The sequence below is a fragment of the Pygocentrus nattereri genome, chromosome 16 (genome assembly GCF_015220715.1).
Source record: "Pygocentrus nattereri isolate fPygNat1 chromosome 16, fPygNat1.pri, whole genome shotgun sequence".
NCBI classification, from domain to species: domain Eukaryota; kingdom Metazoa; phylum Chordata; class Actinopteri; order Characiformes; family Serrasalmidae; genus Pygocentrus; species Pygocentrus nattereri.
Window position 1 is genome coordinate 1635158 of NC_051226.1, and position 21723 is coordinate 1656880.

Here is a 21723-nt window from a genome sequence, read left to right on the forward strand (position 1 = left end):
TTACACAGATTAAATAACACTTTTCCTTTATGATTCCTCTGATTTTTCTTTTTTTATCTGCTTTCATAGTTGCTCTCAAGGCCTGAGAAGGCGAGTCACTATATTTCAATCATTTATTAATAATTTTGTTTATGAAGCAGTTCATAAATTCTATCTGCCACAAGTGTGCTTTAATGGCTGGGTTATTAACATTTTGTCAAAATAATGGCACATATATCATTTTGGATCTCCTATGAGTCTGTGCATCTTCTATGAGTCTGTGGATCTCCTATGAGTCTGTGTATCTTCTATGAGCCTGTGGATCTCCTATGAATCTGTGTATCTTCTATGAGTCTGTGGATCTCCTATGAGTCTGTGTATCTTCTATGAGTCTGTGGATCTCCTATGAGTCTGTGTATCTTCTATGAGTCTGTGGATCTCCTATGAGTCTGTGTATCTTCTATGAGCCTGTGGATCTCCTATGAATCTGTGTATCTTCTATGAGTCTGTGGATCTTCTATGAGTCTGTGTATCTTCTATGAGTCTGTGGATCTCCTATGAGTCTGTGTATCTTCTATGAGTCTGTGGATCTTCTATGAGTCTGTGGATCTTCTATGAGTCTGTGGTGGCGAGTGCAGGTCATTATGGACAATGGCAATAATTTGAACTGCTTTACACAGTATGTTTCATGTTTATTATCACAGTCACCACCACTTTAATTTATTCATAAGAGCTTAAATCTCATGTACATATTGACAATTTCTCTTTTTGTTTTCAATTTTTAAAAAGTGTTTATTTTTTACATAAATGGTTGCAACTGTAAAAACTGCAATTTCCCTCAGGGATCAATGATTCAATCAATGAATGATTCAGATTCTTCTTTGGGTCAAAGGTCATCAGAGAGGAAGCATTTCAGTCACACTCAGTCACTATAATTCATTTATTAATTATTCTGTTTATCAAGCAGCTAAAATTCTATCTGCCACAGGTGTTTTGTGCTTGTGCTTGTGTTTTGTCACCATCACTGGAGTCACAATCACTGGCATCACTGGTGTCACCGTCACTGGAGTCATCGTCACTGGTGTCACCGTCACTGAAGTCACTGGTGTCACTGGTGTCACCGTCACTGGAGTCACCGTCACCGGAGTCATCGTCACTGGATTCATCGTCACTGGAGTCATTGGTGCCTTCTTTATCCACTGGTGTCACCGTCACTGGAGTCACCGTCACCAGAGTCAGCGTCACTGGAGTCATCGTCACTGGAGTCATCGTCACTGGATTCATCGTCACTGGAGTCATTGGTGCCTTCTTTATCCACTGGTGTCACCGTCACTGGAGTCACCGTCACCAGAGTCAGCGTCACTGGAGTCATCGTCACTGGAGTCATCGTCACTGGAGTCAACGTCACTGGAGTCAACGTCACTGGCATCACTGGTGTCACCATCACTGGAATCACCGTCACTGCCGTTACACCATATTCAAACACCAGTGACTGTGAAATGTGTTTGGAATTAAGCTCCTTTTTGCACATATGATAATCGGAGATGTTAATGGCCATATTGAGATGATTTAGTTTTGGGATGAAAGAAACAGATTTTTTTTAATGTACCCACCTGAACTCCCGCTGCAAATGGAAACTGAGCCAAATAACAGTTATTATGATCACTCAGACCTGCACATGTACAGACACTCCCACTTCTCTTTCCATGTCGACTCTTTATTCTTTATTCTATTCTTTGTACTTTTATGTTATTTGCCTCTTAGTTGGGCAGCACGGTGGGCAGCGCTGTCGCCTCACAGCAAGAAGAGCCTGGGTTTGATTCCCTGCCCGGGTAACCAGGGTCCTCTCTATGTGGAGAAGGTCCTCTCTGTGTCTGCGTGGGTTTCCTCTGGGTTCGCCGGTTTCCTCCCACAGTCCAAAGACGTGCAGTCAGGACAATTGCACATACTAAATTGCCCCTAGGTGTGAATGAGTGTGTGTGTGTGTCTGCCCTGTGATGGACTGGTGACCTTTTCCAGTCCTGTCTTCTGCCCGATGACCGCTGGGATAAGCTCCAGCACCCCCAGTGACCCTGAAGGAGAAGTGGCTTAGAAAATGTGTGTGTGTGTATGTGTGTGTGTGTGTGTGTGTGTGTGTGTGTGTGTGTGTGTGCCTCTTAGTTAAATTCTTATTATCACTCTGTGTCCTTGTCATTCATTCATTCATTCATTTAACTTCTTTATATCTATTGTTTTAATCATGTTTCTTATTTTTATCTTAATTTTTTATCTCCTTCTTTTAAATTTGATTAACTTCTTATAAATCTATTGTTTTAATTATGTTTTTAATTTTTTTTAATTTACATAAATTTTATTTTATTTACATTAATTACATTTTTCTGTATTTTTTCATTTGTAAAGCACTTTGAATGACCGTTGTGTATGAAAGGTGCTATATAAATAAACCTGCCTTGCCTTGCCTTGCCTTGCCTTGTCTGGTCTGTTCAGTGTGTTGTTTTACATTGTTTGACTCATTGCATGTGTAACACACTTGGCGAAAGAACGTGATTGTGATTCTGATTGTTGAACGGTGGGACTGTAATATGAACATCTTGTAGAGCATTATGGGAAATCTCACCCACTTTCGACAGATTTTCTACATATCCAGTAAGAAGTTGTATTAGCACTGATACACTAATGTGTATTTGCATGAACCGTGTACACAGTGAAGGGTCCCTGCTCTGAATCTGATGAGTTCAGCCAGCTGTGTTTGAGCAGGAAAATCAGCAAACCGTGAAGGAATCCAGCCTATCAGGACTTGAGATCTCCACCCCTGCCTCAAAGGAATGTGCCTAGCAATGTATGGAATATTTATACTACTAATAGGTCATTCGCCCAGCTGGCCTGGGAGCGCCTCGGAATCCCCCTTGGAGAGCTGGTGGAAGTGGCTGGGGAAAGGGAGGTCTGGGCTTCATTGCTTAGGATGCTGCCCCCACGACCCGAACCCCGGAGAAGCGGAAGATAATGGATGGATGGATGGATGGATGGATGGATGGATGGATGGATGGATGGATGGATGGATGGATGGATGGATGGATGGATGGATGGATGGATAGATGGATGGATGGATGGATGGATGGATAATAGGTCAAATTCTAACAGTATCATTTATTATTGAACCACTCAAAACATTGCTAAGCTTATGCTGTAGTGACTGACAGTTGTTAAAACACATAACATCTAAATATTATATTAGAAAATATAGGAAAATGTAATAAAATGGAAAATCATGACTGTACAGAACTTTGCCAAAACCAAAGACCTTCATTGGTCTCCATTGTTCATATGTTTCTGATGAGATTTAATATAAGACAATCCACTCCATAATGAAGGAGAACATCAAAGTGAGGAAAAAAACAGGAGATAAAGCTAATCCTAACAACCACCTGGAAGAGCTGGTCGACGCCAAAACTGCCCCCATCAGCACTGCTGTGTCTGATCCACTCATACCAGCACAACATACATTAACACACCACCACCACGTCAGTGTTACTGCAGTGCTGAGAATGACCCACCACCCAAACAGTACCTGCTCTGTGAGGGTCCATGGGGGTCCTGACCACTGAAGAACAGGGTAACAGAGTATCAGAGAAACAGATGGACTACAGTCTGTAACTGTAGAACTACAGAGTGCAGCTATACGGTCAGTGGAGCTGATAAAGTGGACAGTGAGTGTAGAAACGAGGAGGTGGTCAGAGTGTGACGCCTGATTGGTGCATATATACCCCTTCTGTCAGTCTTGTCTTCGCTTGGCGAAGTTATAGCTTTGCTGTTATGGTTTAGTTCTGCCTCGTGGTTCTGTTTCATCTCTTGTTTGTTCTTGTTTTTCCAGCATATTGCTCCTGTTTCTGCTATGGACCTGCATCCAGCCTCATCTCCTGCTCTTCCAACATTACGATTGGCTGTTTTGACTGGAAATTAAATCAGCAAAGTCTGGCCTCTCCGACTTCTGCGGAGTGTTGTATACAGTCCAACTGTAATAATAAGGGATAAAATGAACATGATGTACTTTTGTCGGTTTTATTCAGTGACTAATGCAGAGAATCAGGTTCTACAGGGCAACATCATAACAAAAAATTTTACAGAGAACATCAGCAAACAAGCCGGACTCTCGTGCGTCCTCCAGAGCCGAACGGATCGTCGTATCAGAGATTCCTGTGTTTGTCTGCTAAGGTAAAGCTGTGTTTGCTGGTGTGAATGAGTGTCTGCATCTACCCTGTTTAAGGTGATCAGCTATCGATGTGGCAGGACATAGAAACCTGTCTAAACATTTGTGCTTCAGAAGTAAATTAAAATAATTAGGTAACACATCAGTAAACATAGAAATTAAAACGTTTATATAATATGTCCATTTAAAGAATTTGTCTATACCCCTTTAGATAACATTGAGTTTCTAAATCCACCTGTTCGGCCTAAATTATGGTGTGTCGTTGCTGTCCAATGAAAACCGTGTATCTCCATTTTTGCCGATTTTTAGTTTTGTAGATCATTTCAACGCACCAGTTGTCCTTAACGCTGGGTAGAAATTTCATGACGAATGGACCAATAGAAATGTGCTAAAATCTCTTGGAACCAAATCTCTTTACATTGACTTACATTGAAAGGTGAGAGAGTTTTTGCCCTCTCCTGTAAAGTTACTATTTTGGAGGTTCTTGTTTTTCATTGGACAGCGACAGTATGTAGGCTATGTACTAAAGTCTGCAAATAGTTATTAGGTGATTTCTTATGATACATTATGAAGTACATTTTAAACCCAAATCTACCCTTAAGTGGGAATTCTATTAATTAGATGGTCAAGATATAAACAGAGCAGTTCAGAGCGGTTTGGTGTGAAACGCTCAGTTCTAGATAAACTTACAGAGTCAGAACCGTTCACAGTGGTGGTGATGGGAACCAGACGTCCCCCTCTAAAATCTCCTCACAGTGGTGGTGATGGGAACCAGACGTCCCTCTAAAAGCTCCTACAGAAAGTTCCTACATGAACTGGTTCTGAATTCACTGCCTGATGACTGAGACGCTGTTTTATGAGAGTTTAGAGAACTTCAACTCCATTCATGGTGGAGGGAGACATGCAGGGCGCTGTGCGGCAAAATAGTCCCCAAAGAAAACTCATTATTCCAGATTTTCCACTATTTTCCAGATTATCATCAACATTCCATATAAGCTCAGAAGAGTCGTGTAGGTTCTCTGGTGGTTCTGGATGGTAAATAAAGTGTCTATATCTGTGTTGTCGTCATGGCGACGCCTGGTTCCCATCACCACCACTGTAAAGACGTCTGAACCACTTCACACCAAACCCTCTGAATCTCTCTGATTACACCTCACTCACTGAGTTATGGAGGAATTTGGAAAAAAATGAGTGGAATTCTCTTGTGGCGTTTCTATGGAAACTCAGTCTTCCATCAAAATAAATAAATAAATAAATAATCATCCTTGCCGACTCTGCTCAGCTAGTCCTGCGATCAGAAATAAAGAGAATTGTGTTTATTTATTTATATCTCTTTTTTATTATTGACTGGCAAAAAAATATCCACAGCTAAATAGGGTGCATGGTTCATAAAAGAGTTGAGCTCCTTTTCCTTTACAGTATTTTTGTTCATTTGAAAGACAATGAGTAAGGGGGAGAGAAAGCTAATTAGCATGGTTCAAAGCTATCCTTGCATAGCACAAAGCTCACTACATAAATGTAAATTATGCCTCTAATGTGCAAAATGCATAACAATAGGTTGGTACAAACAATATTTATTATCTTTAGAACAAGTATCATCATGGAGTATTTATATATGTAGTGTGTTCTATATTTATATATATAATATTTTCCCCATACGAACCACCTTTTGTTCTTTAGGCATAACGCTCTTTTCATATATATATATATATATATATATATATATATATATTCATTTGTATAAAGCATTTCAGAAGAGTCTGGCTCCAAGAAGCAGTCTCTGATGATGGAATATGTTATCACTGTCCACTTGCATACGGATCATCCTACAAATCCCAGAGTGCATTTCATCGCCAGTCACCAGTCGCGCCCTTTTTTTCCCATTTTGCTCAAAAAATAATCCTTCAGCAAACGTCTACAGCAAATTATACAGTGGGTTTGGGTGTCGTTTAACTGTTTAACTCATCCAAAACATCCCGTACATAAACCATTTCATTATCTCAATAATAATAATAGCATATATTTAGCATATATACTATAGCTACTGAAACTCGGAGCACAAAAAAAAACAAAAATATTGACCAAAAAAAAAAAAAAAAGAAAGTTTTTTTTTAAAGCTACTACATAAACTGACCCCAAATGTAGAGAATGACCATAGTCGAGAGTTTGATCGTGAAAAGCCCTTACTATTCTGATATTGCTACATCAAAGTAATTCAAATAAGATATGATAACATCAGTGTTTCTCGCAGGAGACAAAACGACAAAAAAGAGCTTTTACATGTTTGATTTTGTTTCATAAGTGCTTGTTGAGAAGGGACTGACATCATGCTACAGAAAAAAACAAAGGTAACACTTTACTATAGGACAGTGTTAATAAGGCTAAACAAAGCCTATATAAGCTTGTCATGACAACTGACATAAACCTATATGAATATTCATAAACACTTATTCCAGTATGTGTTTTTATTATAAAGGTAGCTTTTGTTAACCTTTGATGCCAAGTTGACATACCATCAATGTCAGGTCAGATGTGGCCAAAAGTATGTGGACACTTCTCCTGAGTTCAGGTGTTTCAGCCACGCCCATTGAGAACAGGTGTGTAAAATCAAGCACACAGCCTTGCAGTGTCAGTAGACAAACGCTGGCAGTAGAGGGTCGTACTGAAGACCTGAAGACCTCAGCGACTTTGAACATGGCTCTGTCATAGGATGCCACCTTTGCTACAAGTCTCCGTGCTAGACCTGCCCAACTGTAGGTGTGATTATTGTGAAACAGAACTGTTAAGAGCAACAACAGCTCAGCCATGAAGCAGTAGACCATAAACTAACAGAGTGGGGATAAACATCTTCTGTCCTCTGTTACATCTCTCACTACAGAGCTCCAAACTGCCTCTGGAAGCAACATCAGCACAAGAACTGTGAGTCAGGAACTTCATGAAATGGGTCTCGCTGTCTGAGCAGCTGCACACAAGCCTAAGATCACTAAGCGCAATGCCAAGTGTCGGCTGGAGAGTTGTAAAGTACCGACACTGGACTCTGGATCAGTGGAACCTCTATAGTGATGAATCAGCTTCTGTCAGTCTGATGATGAATCTGGGTTTGGTGGATGTCAGGAGAATGTTACCTACCGGAACGCACAGTGGCAAGAGTAAAGTTTGGAGGAGGAGGGATAATGGGCTGAGGCTGTTTTTAAGGGTTTGGGCTCTCAGTTCCAGTGGAGGGTGATGATGCTACAGTACAAAGACATTTTACACAGTTGTCTGCTTCCAGCTTTGTGTCAGCAGTTTGGGGAACAGCCTTTCCTGTCCCAGCATGACTGAGCTCCTGTGCACAAAGCAGCTCCATAAAGACATGGAGTGACCAGTTTGGTGTGGAGGAACTCCAGAGGCCCTCACAGAGACCTTAACCCCACTGAAAACCTTTGGGATAAACTGGAATGGAGACTGTGAGCCAGGCCTTCTCATCCAGCATCAGCGTCTGACCTCTCAAATGCTCTTTAGACTGAATGGACACAAATTCCCAAGGACACTCTCCAACATCTTGTAGGAAGCCTCCCAGAAGGATGGAGGCTGTTAGAGCTGCAAAGGGGGACCAGCTCCATGTTAATGCCCATGGTTTTGGAATGGGACATCTAACAAGCTCATACAGGTGTGCTGTTCAAGTGTCTACATACTTTTGGCCATATAGCATACACTCAAAGATGATTCTTCAAGAGTTCTTTAGTAAAGACTGTGGTTCTGTATAGAACTATGAACACTCAAAGAACCATCTGCATGCTTAAAGGGTTCTTCGCATGGTGAAGTGGTTCTTCAGACTGATGGAGAATGTGTTGTGTATGGTTCTATGTAGAAAAGGGTTCTATATAGCATCCAAAATAGTTATACTATTGTTACAACGTCAAGCTCTTTTTGGTGCTATAGAGAACCCTTTTCTACATAGAACCATACACAACACATTCTCCATCAGTCTGAAGAACCACTTTATGATGTAAAGAACCTTTTTTATCAAGTGTTCTTTGCATGCTCACGGTTCCACATAGAACCATTTTCTTTACTAAAGAACACTTGAAGAACCACAAAGAGTGTAGTGGTTACGTCCATTTGGCATCAACGACTTTATGACAGATGATTCCTACTGGAACAAATTTCGATAACATTTTACTGTAGGGTACAGTTCATAAGGCTGCATGACACCTGCATAACCTTGTATGACAACTGACATAACCCTACATAAATGTTTAATAATGCGTATTCATCAAAAAGATGTCATAATTGCTACTTTGATCACAATTTGCAAATGTAACATTTATAGCGAACAATGTCGATTGGAATAAGCATTAATAAATGCTTATTTAGGGTTATGTCAGTTGTCATGACAAGCTCATGTAGGTGTCACGTAGCCTTATGAACTGCACCCGACAGTAAAGTGTTATGCAGAGTTTTATAAACGTTTACGAAGGTTTGTGTCATTTGTCATGATGAGTTCATAAAGGTGTTATGTAGCCTTATGAACTGCACCCGACAGTAAAGTGTTATCGAAATTTGTTCCAGTAGGAATCATCTGTCATAAAGCCTTTGATGCCAAATGGACGTAACCACTACACTCTTTGTGGTTCTTCAAGTGTTCCTTAGTAAAGAAAATGGTTCTATAATAATTCTGAATAAATAAAGGTAATAAATAATAAAGTTATATAATGGTTTTATAAAGGTTTGTGTCATTTGTCATGATGAGTTCATAAAGGTGTTATGTAGCCTTATGAGCACCGCCCCACAGTAAAGTGCTTATTGAAAATAAACAGATTTGCCGCTGTGGTACAGCCTGTAAAAGCACGGCACTAGCCTGCATGGCTAATGGCTCACAACGGATAGCGTCCAGAACAGAACAGAACAGGCTCATCTTCAAACGGCATGTGAGACAAAAGGCAGTGTAGCTGGTACTTTCTGAGTAATGTTTTCGAAAGGTCAACCAGAGACAACCAACGCACAAAAACCTGAAATTAGAGCGCCACCTAGGAAGTTCCCTTTCAGCGAGTATCGAAAAGGCACTGCTCTTAACGTCCAGTGCATTCTCTCCAATGCAGCGCTAGCGGCTAGCAGCAAGAAACAGCAGAACGCAACGTCGTCTTCGCAATCTTACATGTCCCTAACGTGCAACTGTGCCATGAAAACCATAAACCAACGTAAAGAACTGTGATTTAATACTTAATATAAAATGCATTCCCACAATATTACAGTTTTACATTCTCTCTTAAAGTCTAGCCCGTCCTGAACACGTCTCCGAGAGGACGTCTCGCTAATTTACACTTCCACACTAGACCTAAACCGGCATTTAACGGGTCACCAACTCGTTTACTTAAAAAAAAAAAAAAAAAGCTTCTTTATTTTTACACAAACATCCCTCAACGCAAAACACAAAGGCTCTCTTCGTCCACTTTCTGAGGTTAGTCACAACTTAATACTGACATCTCTAACTTCTGTAATATTTACATTAGAACTAAATAAATAGCCTTATACATAACAGCGGATGGTTCTACGTCTTTAATATCTTTAAAATGAGTGACTTCTTGTCCACTGAGACATGTTTGTTTTTATTGCTATTGAAACCCTATTTGAATATAAAACATAAGTGGGTTAAGCTCTGATCTACTACAGAGAATGGAAGAACACTCAACCGTGATTGAAGGTAGCATCGTTTTTTTGTTTTTTTTTAAAGTCGATCGCCAGACGGTAGCTGGTCACAGAAACAAAAAACAAATAAATAAATCAACAAAATAAAAGTTCAGCCCATGCAAAAAACTCTGTACAGGACGGAAGCGTAATGCAACGACGTTGAGATAAACGAGTAACCAAAAGTAGAAGGATCCCCTTTTCCATTGTAACTCTACTGTATGTGCGTTTGTAGAATGATCTCTTGCGCAAGATATATACTGCTTATATACAGTATATATACACAGGTATGCGTTATTTTTCTCCTTTTTAATAGCACATGTTCAAGGTGAAATATTCATGTATTTTCTTTTTAAAAAAGCACATGTTTAGCACATATTGCAGATTTGAGTCTTTTTTCCAATCTTTTTTTTTTTCTTCTTTCTTTTTTTAAACTAGGAAGATATGTTACACAGGAGCAAAGTGGACACTGGGGGACTCGACCACTACTGACACAGTTTGTTTTTGTTTTACTTGTAAAGAGACATTCAAAAAAAAAAAAAAGAAGAAGAAGAAGAAGAAAGAGAAAGAAAGAAAGAGAACAAAATGATGCACGAGGATTAGTGGGGCTGCAGGGCGCCTTGCAGTTTGGGCTTTTTATTCAAGTAGGTTGCCCAGTAGACCAGGTTAAAGGTTCCGAAGAGCAAAGGGAAAGCTATTCTGGCGATCCTGTCGATCTTGCTCACGCTGTTGAAGGTTTTCTTCGCCTCCGGCGGCTTTGGCTTGGGCTCTTCCTTGGGTTCGGTGGGTGGTGGGGGTGCGCTTTTGGCAATGGTGGCCAAACCAGGGTCCCTGGCGATGTTGGGGGCGAAGGCTGTTGCCGTGGCAGCAGTGTAGGTGTTGTTCTTCTTCAGCAGGGACTCCTTCTTCTTCTTTTGCTGTAACAAGGGTTAGTGGTGGGCAGGTTAGTTCAGCAGCGCAACCAAGAAGATGGTTTTTACAGGAAAAATATGTTTTCTTGGTGAGTGAAATCATCGTAAATCAAGCCAAGATGCCTGAGATTACTCATGTTCTACATGCTTTCAAAAGTGCTTCATGAGATCTTTAGTAGAGAACCGTTCTGTTGGACTAAGAAACTGAGTGACGTACCTTCTCGGGCACCACGCTTTTCCCATCCCAGGCGTAGCCCCTTTTCGTGAAGTAGTTGACGGTGGCAAACTCGATGAGGGCAGAGAAGACGAAGGCGTAGCAGACGGCGATGAACCAGTCCATGGCGGTGGCGTAGGCCACCTTGGGCAGAGAGTTCCTAGCGCTGATACTGAGGGTGGTCATGGTCAGCACAGTGGTCACTCCTGCAAGTGGGAAACAAACATTGCCTTTTTAAGACTTTGTATTCACTCCCAACTACCCTCACCTGTCTATCTCTCTGCTACTGTATGAAAGCTGTCAACAAGGGTCTGGCGAAATATTGCTTGGCCGATAAAATCAGCTCAAATTAAGATTCTGCAGCTGCATTGGCCAAAATCCCTGCCTGTGTTTTGGCTTGAGGTGAGAAGGAAAACTTTAAATGCATTTTCAAGAAACATTTTTGCAGAACGAACACACATCAGATTCGCAAATCATGTTTTTGCGAGATACTGATTGTTGAAAAAACTGGATTCATATATCAGAAAATACTTGATGCATCATTAAATCTCTTTTTTTAATAACTTGGTATGATTCAGAGTAATTTTGATAAATCTGCATAAAATATTCCAAAATAAATGACTCCTTTGAATGTGTATTGGGGATATGGAGGTCTGTCATTGTTTACCTTGGGGGTCTTAGTTGCAGACAGATAAAAGCCTAATGAAATGAAATGAAATGAAAATGAAATGAAAAGAAAATGAAATGAACCTTTATTGTCATTACACATTGTACTTGTACATCTGCGCAACGGAATTGGTTTACAGCCCCCCCCCCCCACTCCCCTCTTGGTGCAATAGAAATAGAAAGTTTAAATATAAAATATAAAAGTTTTAAAATATAAATAAATTAAATAACAGATTAGAGCTACGGTTGACTATACAGGCGTAAGCATAAATTAACTAAGCTCTCCTATTTACACACTAAGCTTTCCTATTTACACACTAAGCTTTCCGATTTACACACTAAGCTTTCCTATATACACACTAAGCTTTCCTATATATACACTAAGCTTTCCTATTTACACACTAAGCTTTCCTATATACACACTAAGCTTTCCTATTTACACACTAAGCTTTCCTATATACACACTAAGCTTTACTATATACACACTAAGCTTTCCTATATACACACTAAGCTTTCCTATTTACACACTAAGCTTTCCTATATACACACTAAGCTTTCCTATATACACACTAAGCTTTCCTATATACACACTAAGCTTTCCTATTTACACACTAAGCTTTCCTATTTACACACTAAGCTTTCCTATTTACACACTAAGCTTTCCTATTTACACACTAAGCTTTCCTATATACACACTAAGCTTTCCTATTTACACACTAAGCTTTCCTATTTACACACTAAGCTTTCCTATATACACACTAAGCTTTCCTATTTACACACTAAGCTTTCCTATTTACACACTAAGCTTTCCTATATACACACTAAGCTTTCCTATTTACACACTAAGCTTTCCTATTTACACACTAAGCTTTCCTATTTACACACTAAGCTTTCCTATATACACACTAAGCTTTCCTATTTACACACTAAGCTTTCCTATTTACACACTAAGCTTTACTATATACACACTAAGCTTTCCTATATATACACTAAGCTTTCCTATTTACACACTAAGCTTTACTATATACACACTAAGCTTTCCTATATATACACTAAGCTTTCCTATTTACACACTAAGCTTTCCTATTTACACACTAAGCTTTCCTATTTACACACTAAGCTTTCCTATATACACACTAAGCTTTCCTATTTACACACTAAGCTTTCCTATTTACACACTAAGCTTTACTATATACACACTAAGCTTTCCTATATATACACTAAGCTTTCCTATTTACACACTAAGCTTTCCTATTTACACACTAAGCTTTCCTATTTACACACTAAGCTTTCCTATTTACACACTAAGCTTTCCTATTTACACACTAAGCTTTCCTATTTACACACTAAGCTTTCCTATATACACACTAAGCTTTCCTATTTACACACTAAGCTTTCCTATTTACACACTAAGCTTTCCTATTTACACACTAAGCTTTCCTATATACACACTAAGCTTTACTATTTACACACTAAGCTTTCCTATTTACACACTAAGCTTTCCTATTTACACACTAAGCTTTCCTATTTACACACTAAGCTTTCCTATATACACACTAAGCTTTCCTATTTACACACTAAGCTTTCCTATTTACACACTAAGCTTTCCTATATACACACTAAGCTTTCCTATTTACACACTAAGCTTTCCTATTTACACACTAAGCTTTCCTATTTACACACTAAGCTTTCCTATATACACACTAAGCTTTACTATATACACACTAAGCTTTCCTATTTACACACTAAGCTTTCCTATTTACACACTAAGCTTTCCTATATACACACTAAGCTTTCCTATTTACACACTAAGCTTTCCTATTTACACACTAAGCTTTACTATATACACACTAAGCTTTCCTATTTACACACTAAGCTTTCCTATATACACACTAAGCTTTACTATATACACACTAAGCTTTCCTATTTACACACTAAGCTTTCCTATATATACACTAAGCTTTCCTATTTACACACTAAGCTTTCCTATTTACACACTAAGCTTTCCTATATACACACTAAGCTTTCCTATTTACACACTAAGCTTTACTATATACACACTAAGCTTTCCTATTTACACACTAAGCTTTCCTATATACACACTAAGCTTTCCTATTTACACACTAAGCTTTCCTATTTACACACTAAGCTTTCCTATATACACACTAAGCTTTACTATATACACACTAAGCTTTCCTATTTACACACTAAGCTTTCCTATTTACACACTAAGCTTTCCTATATACACACTAAGCTTTCCTATTTACACACTAAGCTTTCCTATTTACACACTAAGCTTTCCTATATACACAGTGAAGAAATTGACATTTGCAGCATCAATTATTGCACAGAGGCAAGAGGCTTCTCCAATAATCCTGTAAATCTTTACTAAAATATTCACACTAAGTAAGTTTGTGTTTCAAGTTCTAACTGCTTCAGATGTCTTGATATATATTTAGAGCTGGCCTAAGTATTACTAAACTCTGGATGAAGGGGATGTACAAAACCATAGCATGTTTTCATGCACATGTGTATAAAAACTATCAAAACATGAGCTGTTTTGGGGGCATAAAATACACATACTTTTGATTTTTTTACTTTGGGGGTCTTAGTTGTAGCAGTGTGTTAAACTAACCCCCTCGTGTGGAGGCTGTACCTTAGCCGGTCTGGTTCTCAGTGCTCCTAAATGCTGATATCTTACACACACCGAGAGGAGATAGGAGTGAACCCCGTGACTTCAATAAAGAACTTTATGACTGAAAACATTTACAATAAATATAGTTAATATAATGGCTCCAATACAGTCGTCATGGTGAATCTGGAGAAATGTCTGCACCATTGCTGTCAATATTCACAGATAACGCTGGTGTGGGAACAAAAAAACATGATATATTTGAACCTGTTTAACTCCATAAAACATCCATGTTATTTTTAATGAGTATCTGATCATAAACATCCTTTATGTCTAATCTGTCCTGTTTCCAAAAGCCAGACCCCACTGGTTGAGGCATATGTGTGCCACATTGCACCTAATCACAACAAGCGTGACTGGTCAATGAGTGAAATCCATTAAACGGGTAAAGCATCAGTTGCCATCTCGCCGGCAGTCTGTGCATTAAAGTTTAATTAGATGGTGGAAGGCTTGCCAGTGCTGGAGGCCCACCAGATTTCCACTCCTCCTTTCCATTTACAGAGACAAAACCTCCCTGCCAGCTCTCTCAGAAGCACACAGAGAAGGTACTCAGCAGAGAGGGGCTATTAATAAGTCTTCACGTTTAAGACTTTAGATAAAGTATGCAGTCAGAAGATAAAAAAATATAGCACATAGTGAAGAATTACTCGGGCATCTAAAGCTGCCAACAAGACGTATCTGGGTTGGCTAAATGAATTTATAAGAAGCAGGATGATAAGCAGAGCTAATTAAAGGTTGATCATTTTTACAGAGCAGATGGTGACGCTTGAAGAAACAGTAAAAATACAGCTGGAAAAACGTTCAGTAAACTGGGCCCGTATTCCAGAAACATCCTAACTCTGAAATTGGCTCTGTTTGGTCTCCATGACGACTGAGTTTAGTTCAGTATCTGCTCCAGAATAACAGCTCCGACCTTCATCCTCTCATCACTAACTGCAGATCAGAAAACAGCGTCACACAAACATCCTAACCGGACCAAACCTCCTCAATCCTGTCCTGACTTTAGGATGAACCCCAGCAGGGTCCTGACTCCTGTTTAAGGCCCGTTTCTCTGGTTCTGAGGCGGCTGAGTCAGGCAGCGTAGTTCACTACCAGCATAATGAGCTCCATTTATTCCTACTGTAAAACGCAGCTTTCACTGGGAGATGCTTTTCTCTGCTAACTCTGCGTTTAAACATCTCAGACGCTGCCGACTCAAACTCCACCGCCCCTCTGACCACCTTCCTGTGTTAATGTAGATGAAATATTACAGTGATGGTGGTGAATAATGAGGAGGCGGAGCTGAACGGGTCTGTTTATTAGGAGGAAGAATGTCAGCGCGCTCGGCTAAAGCGTTTGGGAAATGGAGACTGAAACTGGGGAGCGGCGACACTCTGATAAACAGCAGGGGGAGCTCTGATAAACAGCAGGGGGCGCTCTGATAAAGAGCAGGGGGTGACTCTGATAAACAGCAGGGGGCACTCTGATAAACAGCAGGGGGCGGCTCTGATAAACAGCAGGGGGCGACCCTGATAAACAGCAGGGGGGGCTCTGATAAACAGCAGGGGGAGCTCTGATAAACAGCAGGGGGGAGCTCTGATAAACAGCAGGGGGGGCTCTGATAATCAGCAGGGGGAGCTCTGATAAACACGATAAACAGCAGGGGGCGCTCTGATAAACAGCAGGGGGCGACTCTGATGAACAGCAGGGGGCGACTCTGATAACAGCAGGGGGCGCTCTGATAAACAGCAGGGGGCGCTCTGATAAACAGCAGGGGGAGCTCTGATAAACAGCAGGGGGCGCTCTGATAAACAGCAGGGGGAGACTCTGATAAACAGCAGGGGGCGACTCTGATAAACAGCAGGGGGCGCTCTCACAGCATTCACTGCTCACAGTTTATCACACTTTAGTTCTGTTTGACCTTTTTTACAACAGTAACAGCAGCTTCACTCACATTTTGATTACATATGGTCAGTTGCTTGGAAACAGGTGCAGAAGTTGATTGTTGACTTTTGTCAAGTAGATTAAGATTTCCTAACTTGAGATAAGATATATATATATATCGTGTGTTATTCAAAGCTTTTGCATGTGCTATGAAGTATCTATTTCAGGCTCCAATAAAGTGCTACCTCACGTTCAAGATTACAAAAACAACCCCTCTTGTGTTCCACTTGGTTCTCCTGCTGGATTGCTGTTGTCTTCTCCAGAGGATTTATTTACAGAACTGTTGATGCCTCATTAGCATTATTACCATTTCAGCTCATGCATATTCAACGCTGCCTCAACAAAGCCTTGTGAAGTGCGAAGAACAATTGAGAGACGATGGCGCTTTCTCCGTGTCACGGCTTTTCCCGAGCGGCTCCGTGATTAGACGGCTGGTGTGAAAACCTGAGGAGGACCGGTATCGATACCCTCCAGGCCGGCACGCGTTTCCATCCACAGAAGGTCATGCTTCTGTAGCCATGCTCTTGAGCGTGAGCAGTATGGCTCAGAATGACTTAATCTCCCTGTACAGGCGAACAGAGTGGACTGAATCACGCTGAAAATTCAGCTCGCTTTTGATTACCATCATTGCACCCCCACCCACCAACTCTCCCTCCCTTCTCTCCCACTCCGAGAAGTTCCAGGCAGTCAAGACTCAAGCGGAGGAACATGGCTGATATCTATTTTCTGGCTGAGTCTCTTAGCTGAGGCTGCGAAGTGATGGAGTGGGCTGGCAGTGTGCCGACAACACATCATCTCTATGGAACCTGGGGGGAAAAAATATGGGGGCTAATGTATTGGATCGACTTTCGCTGCGAATATAATCCAAAACAAGGACTTCAATCAAGAAGACACAGCACTCCATTCAGCCACTTAATAAACACCTGCTTAATAAAGCATAAAATTGTCTGAAACTAAAAATACTGAGGATCAATTTCCAGTAAGAGTATGTCAATAAACAGAACACTTCAGAGACCAACAATCATTACCAGATGGTTAAGTAATGTCTCAATGAATCAGTAACTAATGACACTAATGACCACTACCATATTATTTTAGATATTATAAAGTGCACTCTTAAAAAAGGCGGTTCTGCAAGGGTGCTTTAGCATAGACAGTGGTTCTATTCAGAACCTTGAACCTTAACAGCATGCTTAAATGATTTTCTGCATGGTGAAATCATCAGATTGATGGAGTAGGTGTTGTAGCTCCAAAAAGGGTTCTTCTATTGTTGTTAGCTTGACAATGTAAGTGTAGAAGAACTTGCTATATAGGACCATTTTCAAAAAGGTTCTATATAAAACCTTGTGCAACAGTCAATCTGGAGAACCATTTCACCATAAGCTTAAGCTTCTAAACAGAACCAATGGGTTTAATGAAGAACCCTTGAAGAACCATCTTTCTAAGTATGTATCATGGGTAAGACAATGGCAATATATCAAAACTGCTATTCATTGATCTCATAGAGAAATTCTATATAGAATTCTATATTCTAAATAGAACCACTCTCTTTATTGAACTCTTGATTTAAAAGTGTAGTTTGTTCATTTTTTAATTAATGTGAGTAAATATTTGGGTGAGTAAACTCATCCCAAAGCTACTGGATGGAGCTCCATCGGTCCAAAGAGCACAGCTCCACTGCTCCACAGCCCAATGCAGGGTGGCTTTATACCCCTCTAGTCCACGTTTGGCATTGGACGTGGTCACCTTATGGTCACGTGCAGCTGCTCCAGTGTCCCATTCTATTGATCGGGGCTAAATTATGAAGCCTGTATTAATAATGGGTGACCTTAAAGTAGCTGAATTCACCCATCAGAAAGACTGTCTGGATACTTTTGGACATAAAGGTCCAAATAAACAATGTTTGCATCTTTAAGCAAATCAGCAGTTTTCAAAAACTTTTCTCATGTGATGAATTGTTGACCATTACAATCCATGTCATTTAACAGAGTTTCTTTGACAAGCGCAACAGGACACAGAACTAATTACACAACTGAGAGAGCACACAGTGCACAGCAATGCAATTAGCTAACAGCTAACCGACTCAGGTGGGCAGGAACCCATGGAGCTGATGGCGTCAGCGGACAAGGGCTATTATTCAGCTCATTGTGACAAGATGACAAGTTCAGACGATGTAAAGTGAAGACTGAAAAGGCAAAACGGCATTAACTGTGGGCTGAGAGCAGGAATTAAATCGCTCACAGAACTGTTGGCCTTGGCTCGCTTATCCAAAGTAAAGATGCATCACATCTCTCGCCATATGTATGCCGGGAAACTAACAGAAGTGTGGAATGCATTACTTTATAAGCTTTTGTTTTGTAAAAAGGATTAATTGTATGAATATGACACCCTCCACTAGCCTGCCATTTAACCACTATAGTTCACACTTGTCAAATTCAGACTTGTCAGAAATTGCAGGCGATCCTGACAGGTTTCGCATCCACCCATTTCACAGCTCTGCCCGTCTCTGCCGAGTCGCTCTCCATGTTGCTAAACTGTCAGAGTTGGTATTTTGAGTACTTTAGTTCATGCTGTGAAACCTGCTGTCATTTTAAAGAATCTGGCAGATTTTCCGTGAAGCGGAAATAGGTCAACTTTTCCAGATGTCATATCATTGCTGTCCCAAAAAATTCCTCCGTTTTTCAATGCTTCTTAGTTTTCTGCATAAGTTGAGCTCAGCGTTGTGTGAAAGTGTGGCTGTTTGTTATGTATAAATGCACCGTCAGGATTGCTACTCAAGTTCGTTGAACTCTGGGCAACAACAATCAAGGATTCTAAAGCCGTGGGTTCACTATACGACTGGGTGTCTCGCACCACCACACCGGTTTTGCTGATTTTTTGGGTGACTGAAATATTGGGGATCACACACTAAACCATTAGGGATCACACACTGCTCAACCTTTAAGCTGTTGTTAAACCGAATGGTGCTCACATTTTCCCATTACTAGGAGACGCAAATAAACAAACATGTCGCGGCTGTCGCTGTTTCCTCCGCTGTTTGTGCTGAAACAGTGAAGAAGCAGCAGGTAAACATATTTAAGTGGATCATGGATTTAAAACCATGAACCGTTTGGCATTTATTAGTTTTAAATGTACATAATTCAGTCAATAATAACTTGATTGTGCTTGTGTCTTAAACTCAGCTCATTAAAAAGCTTCGCTCCACACGTGAGAGACTTTCTGCCATTCTTCTTTGTTTACTTGCTGTATTTCTTCTTTCTCGCTGTCAGTGTTCATTGGCTGTTGAAGGAGTCCATTAAATAGTCGGTGAAGAAGCCAAACGGAAATGCAACATTGCTTTATCTTTTCTCATCATTGGTCTGGACCGAAGGAACCAGCAGTTATTTTCTGCTTTTTTATTTTATTTTATTTCATTTAATTAAAGTATTTTATCGCAACTTTAATTTGATGTTAACTCTTTCACTTTTTTCTTATCACCTATTATTATAGTTGGTTCTTTTACATACTTTTAATTTGTTTTTATATGTATTCTATCACCATTTTATGCCTATGTTATATTTGAGCTTTCATTTTTATTTCTTAACAAATCATCTCATTCATTTCATCTTCTCAATTTCATTAATTTCATCTTCTCAAGGTGATAAACTTTGAGGGTCATCCTCAGTGCATTTCTGAGTTGAAATCAAGGCTGACTGACAAATGTCTCCTTAACAAGACTTTAAAAAGTGACTCTGCGTAATTCAGCAGATCCATCAGGCTGGAGCGTCGCACGACTCAGTAAACGCGGAGCTTTAAAGACACAATCTTTCCAAAGTCACAGAGCAGTGGGACAAGAGGATCGGGGTCCTACTTTTACAAAACAAACTCGAACTGAACATTTTTAATTCACAATGCCTTTCATAACCACTGCGCTGTCATTGAAGGGTTTCATAATGGACAAAATATATTCCAAATAGGTTTTACACAACAATGATTAAGCACCCAAATGCATATCCTCTTTAATCAGAACAATGTCTGAGGGATAAGCGTATCCAGAGTGGGATTTTAAATTGCCTATTTATCTAATGCACAACCCTCCCCTTTAGAACCTATTGTTGAGTCTTCCTGCCTCAAATGAGAGCCAAGCGCCGGATTGTTTTCGGCTTTGTGCTGTGCTGCTAGATTCATTTGAGTCATCTGATTGAACAAAAGACTATTAATTTTTCTGACAAAAACTAACAATTGACTGTTCATCCATATAACTGCAGATAACTACATGTAGAAATTGCATGACAGACCAAGAAGGCAGAAACATAGCATGCTAAGTCATGCTATGATGTAGGGCTGGGCGATACGGCCAAATACATATGTGTACATCATTCAACACTGATTCATGTGATGTGTGCTCTTCCTAAAGCTTAGTTCTAAATGTGAAGTGTTTCTGAACCCTAAAGAAAACAAATGGCCTATTCTGGTGCAATATGTCAACAACAGAACTCTAGAGACAGTGCTGTGTTATGAATAATATCACGACTGTAATTTGGATGAGCTATGATTTTGTTCACTGTGACACACCTCAAATTTTCCTTTTATGCAAGAGTTTTGCAAAAGAACTCCCTAATATGGCTTTAAATATATACTTCCCCCCCAATTATCTCCCCAGTTTAGATGTATTCAGTTACACCCACTAGTAAGGACCCCCCAATCACACAAGACTACCAGCACTAGGAGGATGAAAGCAAGCACAGGCTTCCTGTGAAGAGCCACTGCATCTTTTCAAACTGCTGCTAATACAAAGTCATTGTACAGCTGAATGCACTCAGAGGAGAACACTAACCACCAGCTCTGTTACATCAGCTAGCAGATGCCTGGCATCATGCTGATTGATGGGGGAGACGGGGGACCATTGTGCCAACCCAGAGAGAGCAAGGACAACTGTGTTCTCTTGGCCACCCGGCCATGGTTGGCTGTAGCATCACTGGGGCTCAAACTCTCGATCTCCTGATGACAGGGCCAATGCTTAGATGGTTGCACCACTCGGGAGACAAAACATATAATTTTAATACCAGCAGTATCTTCCAGCCAAAAAAGTTCTAGCAGCTTAGAGAAAAGTGACTATTGTTACTGCTTAGCCATGTTTCTTCAGTGAAGTGATAAAATACAAAAAAGAACCTAGCAGTCAAGAAATATAACACAAGAAATAAGCACTAAGCAGAGAATGACGGAGCTTGAAAAGATCTTTAAGTGGAAGGATGTTCCTCTGCAAAGAAAGATCAGAGGTGTCCAGGCTGTGGTCCAGTCACTCATATGCTCTAGCAGTTGCAAATTTTGAGGTGAAGAACCATGTTCTTAACAGAATGTAACAATGCTTACTCCTTACAAATGCTTCACGGATTACTTCAAGCGCTCCAGCTAACCATTCTGAGGGTGGCAGAGGTTCTATCTTTTATAAAGCAGCAGTTTGGGATACGACATCATCAGGAAG

At 40.3% G+C, this 21723-nt stretch overlaps 1 protein-coding gene across 6 annotated transcripts in view; it reads right to left on the reverse strand.

Moving 5' to 3' along the window:
- Positions 1-5851: 5851 nt before the first annotated feature.
- gabra1 (gamma-aminobutyric acid type A receptor subunit alpha1) overlaps positions 5852-21723 on the reverse strand; it is a 60190-nt gene continuing 44318 nt past the window's right edge. For all 6 annotated transcript variants that reach the window (XM_037546137.1, XM_037546135.1, XM_037546136.1 and 3 more), the window contains exons 9-10: positions 10982-11184; positions 5852-10770 (exon numbers count right to left, since the gene is read on the reverse strand). In XM_037546137.1, coding sequence (XP_037402034.1) covers positions 10453-10770; positions 10982-11184 — 521 coding nt within the window. In that variant the 3' untranslated portion in view covers positions 5852-10452. The remainder of the gene's footprint in view (positions 10771-10981; positions 11185-21723) is intronic.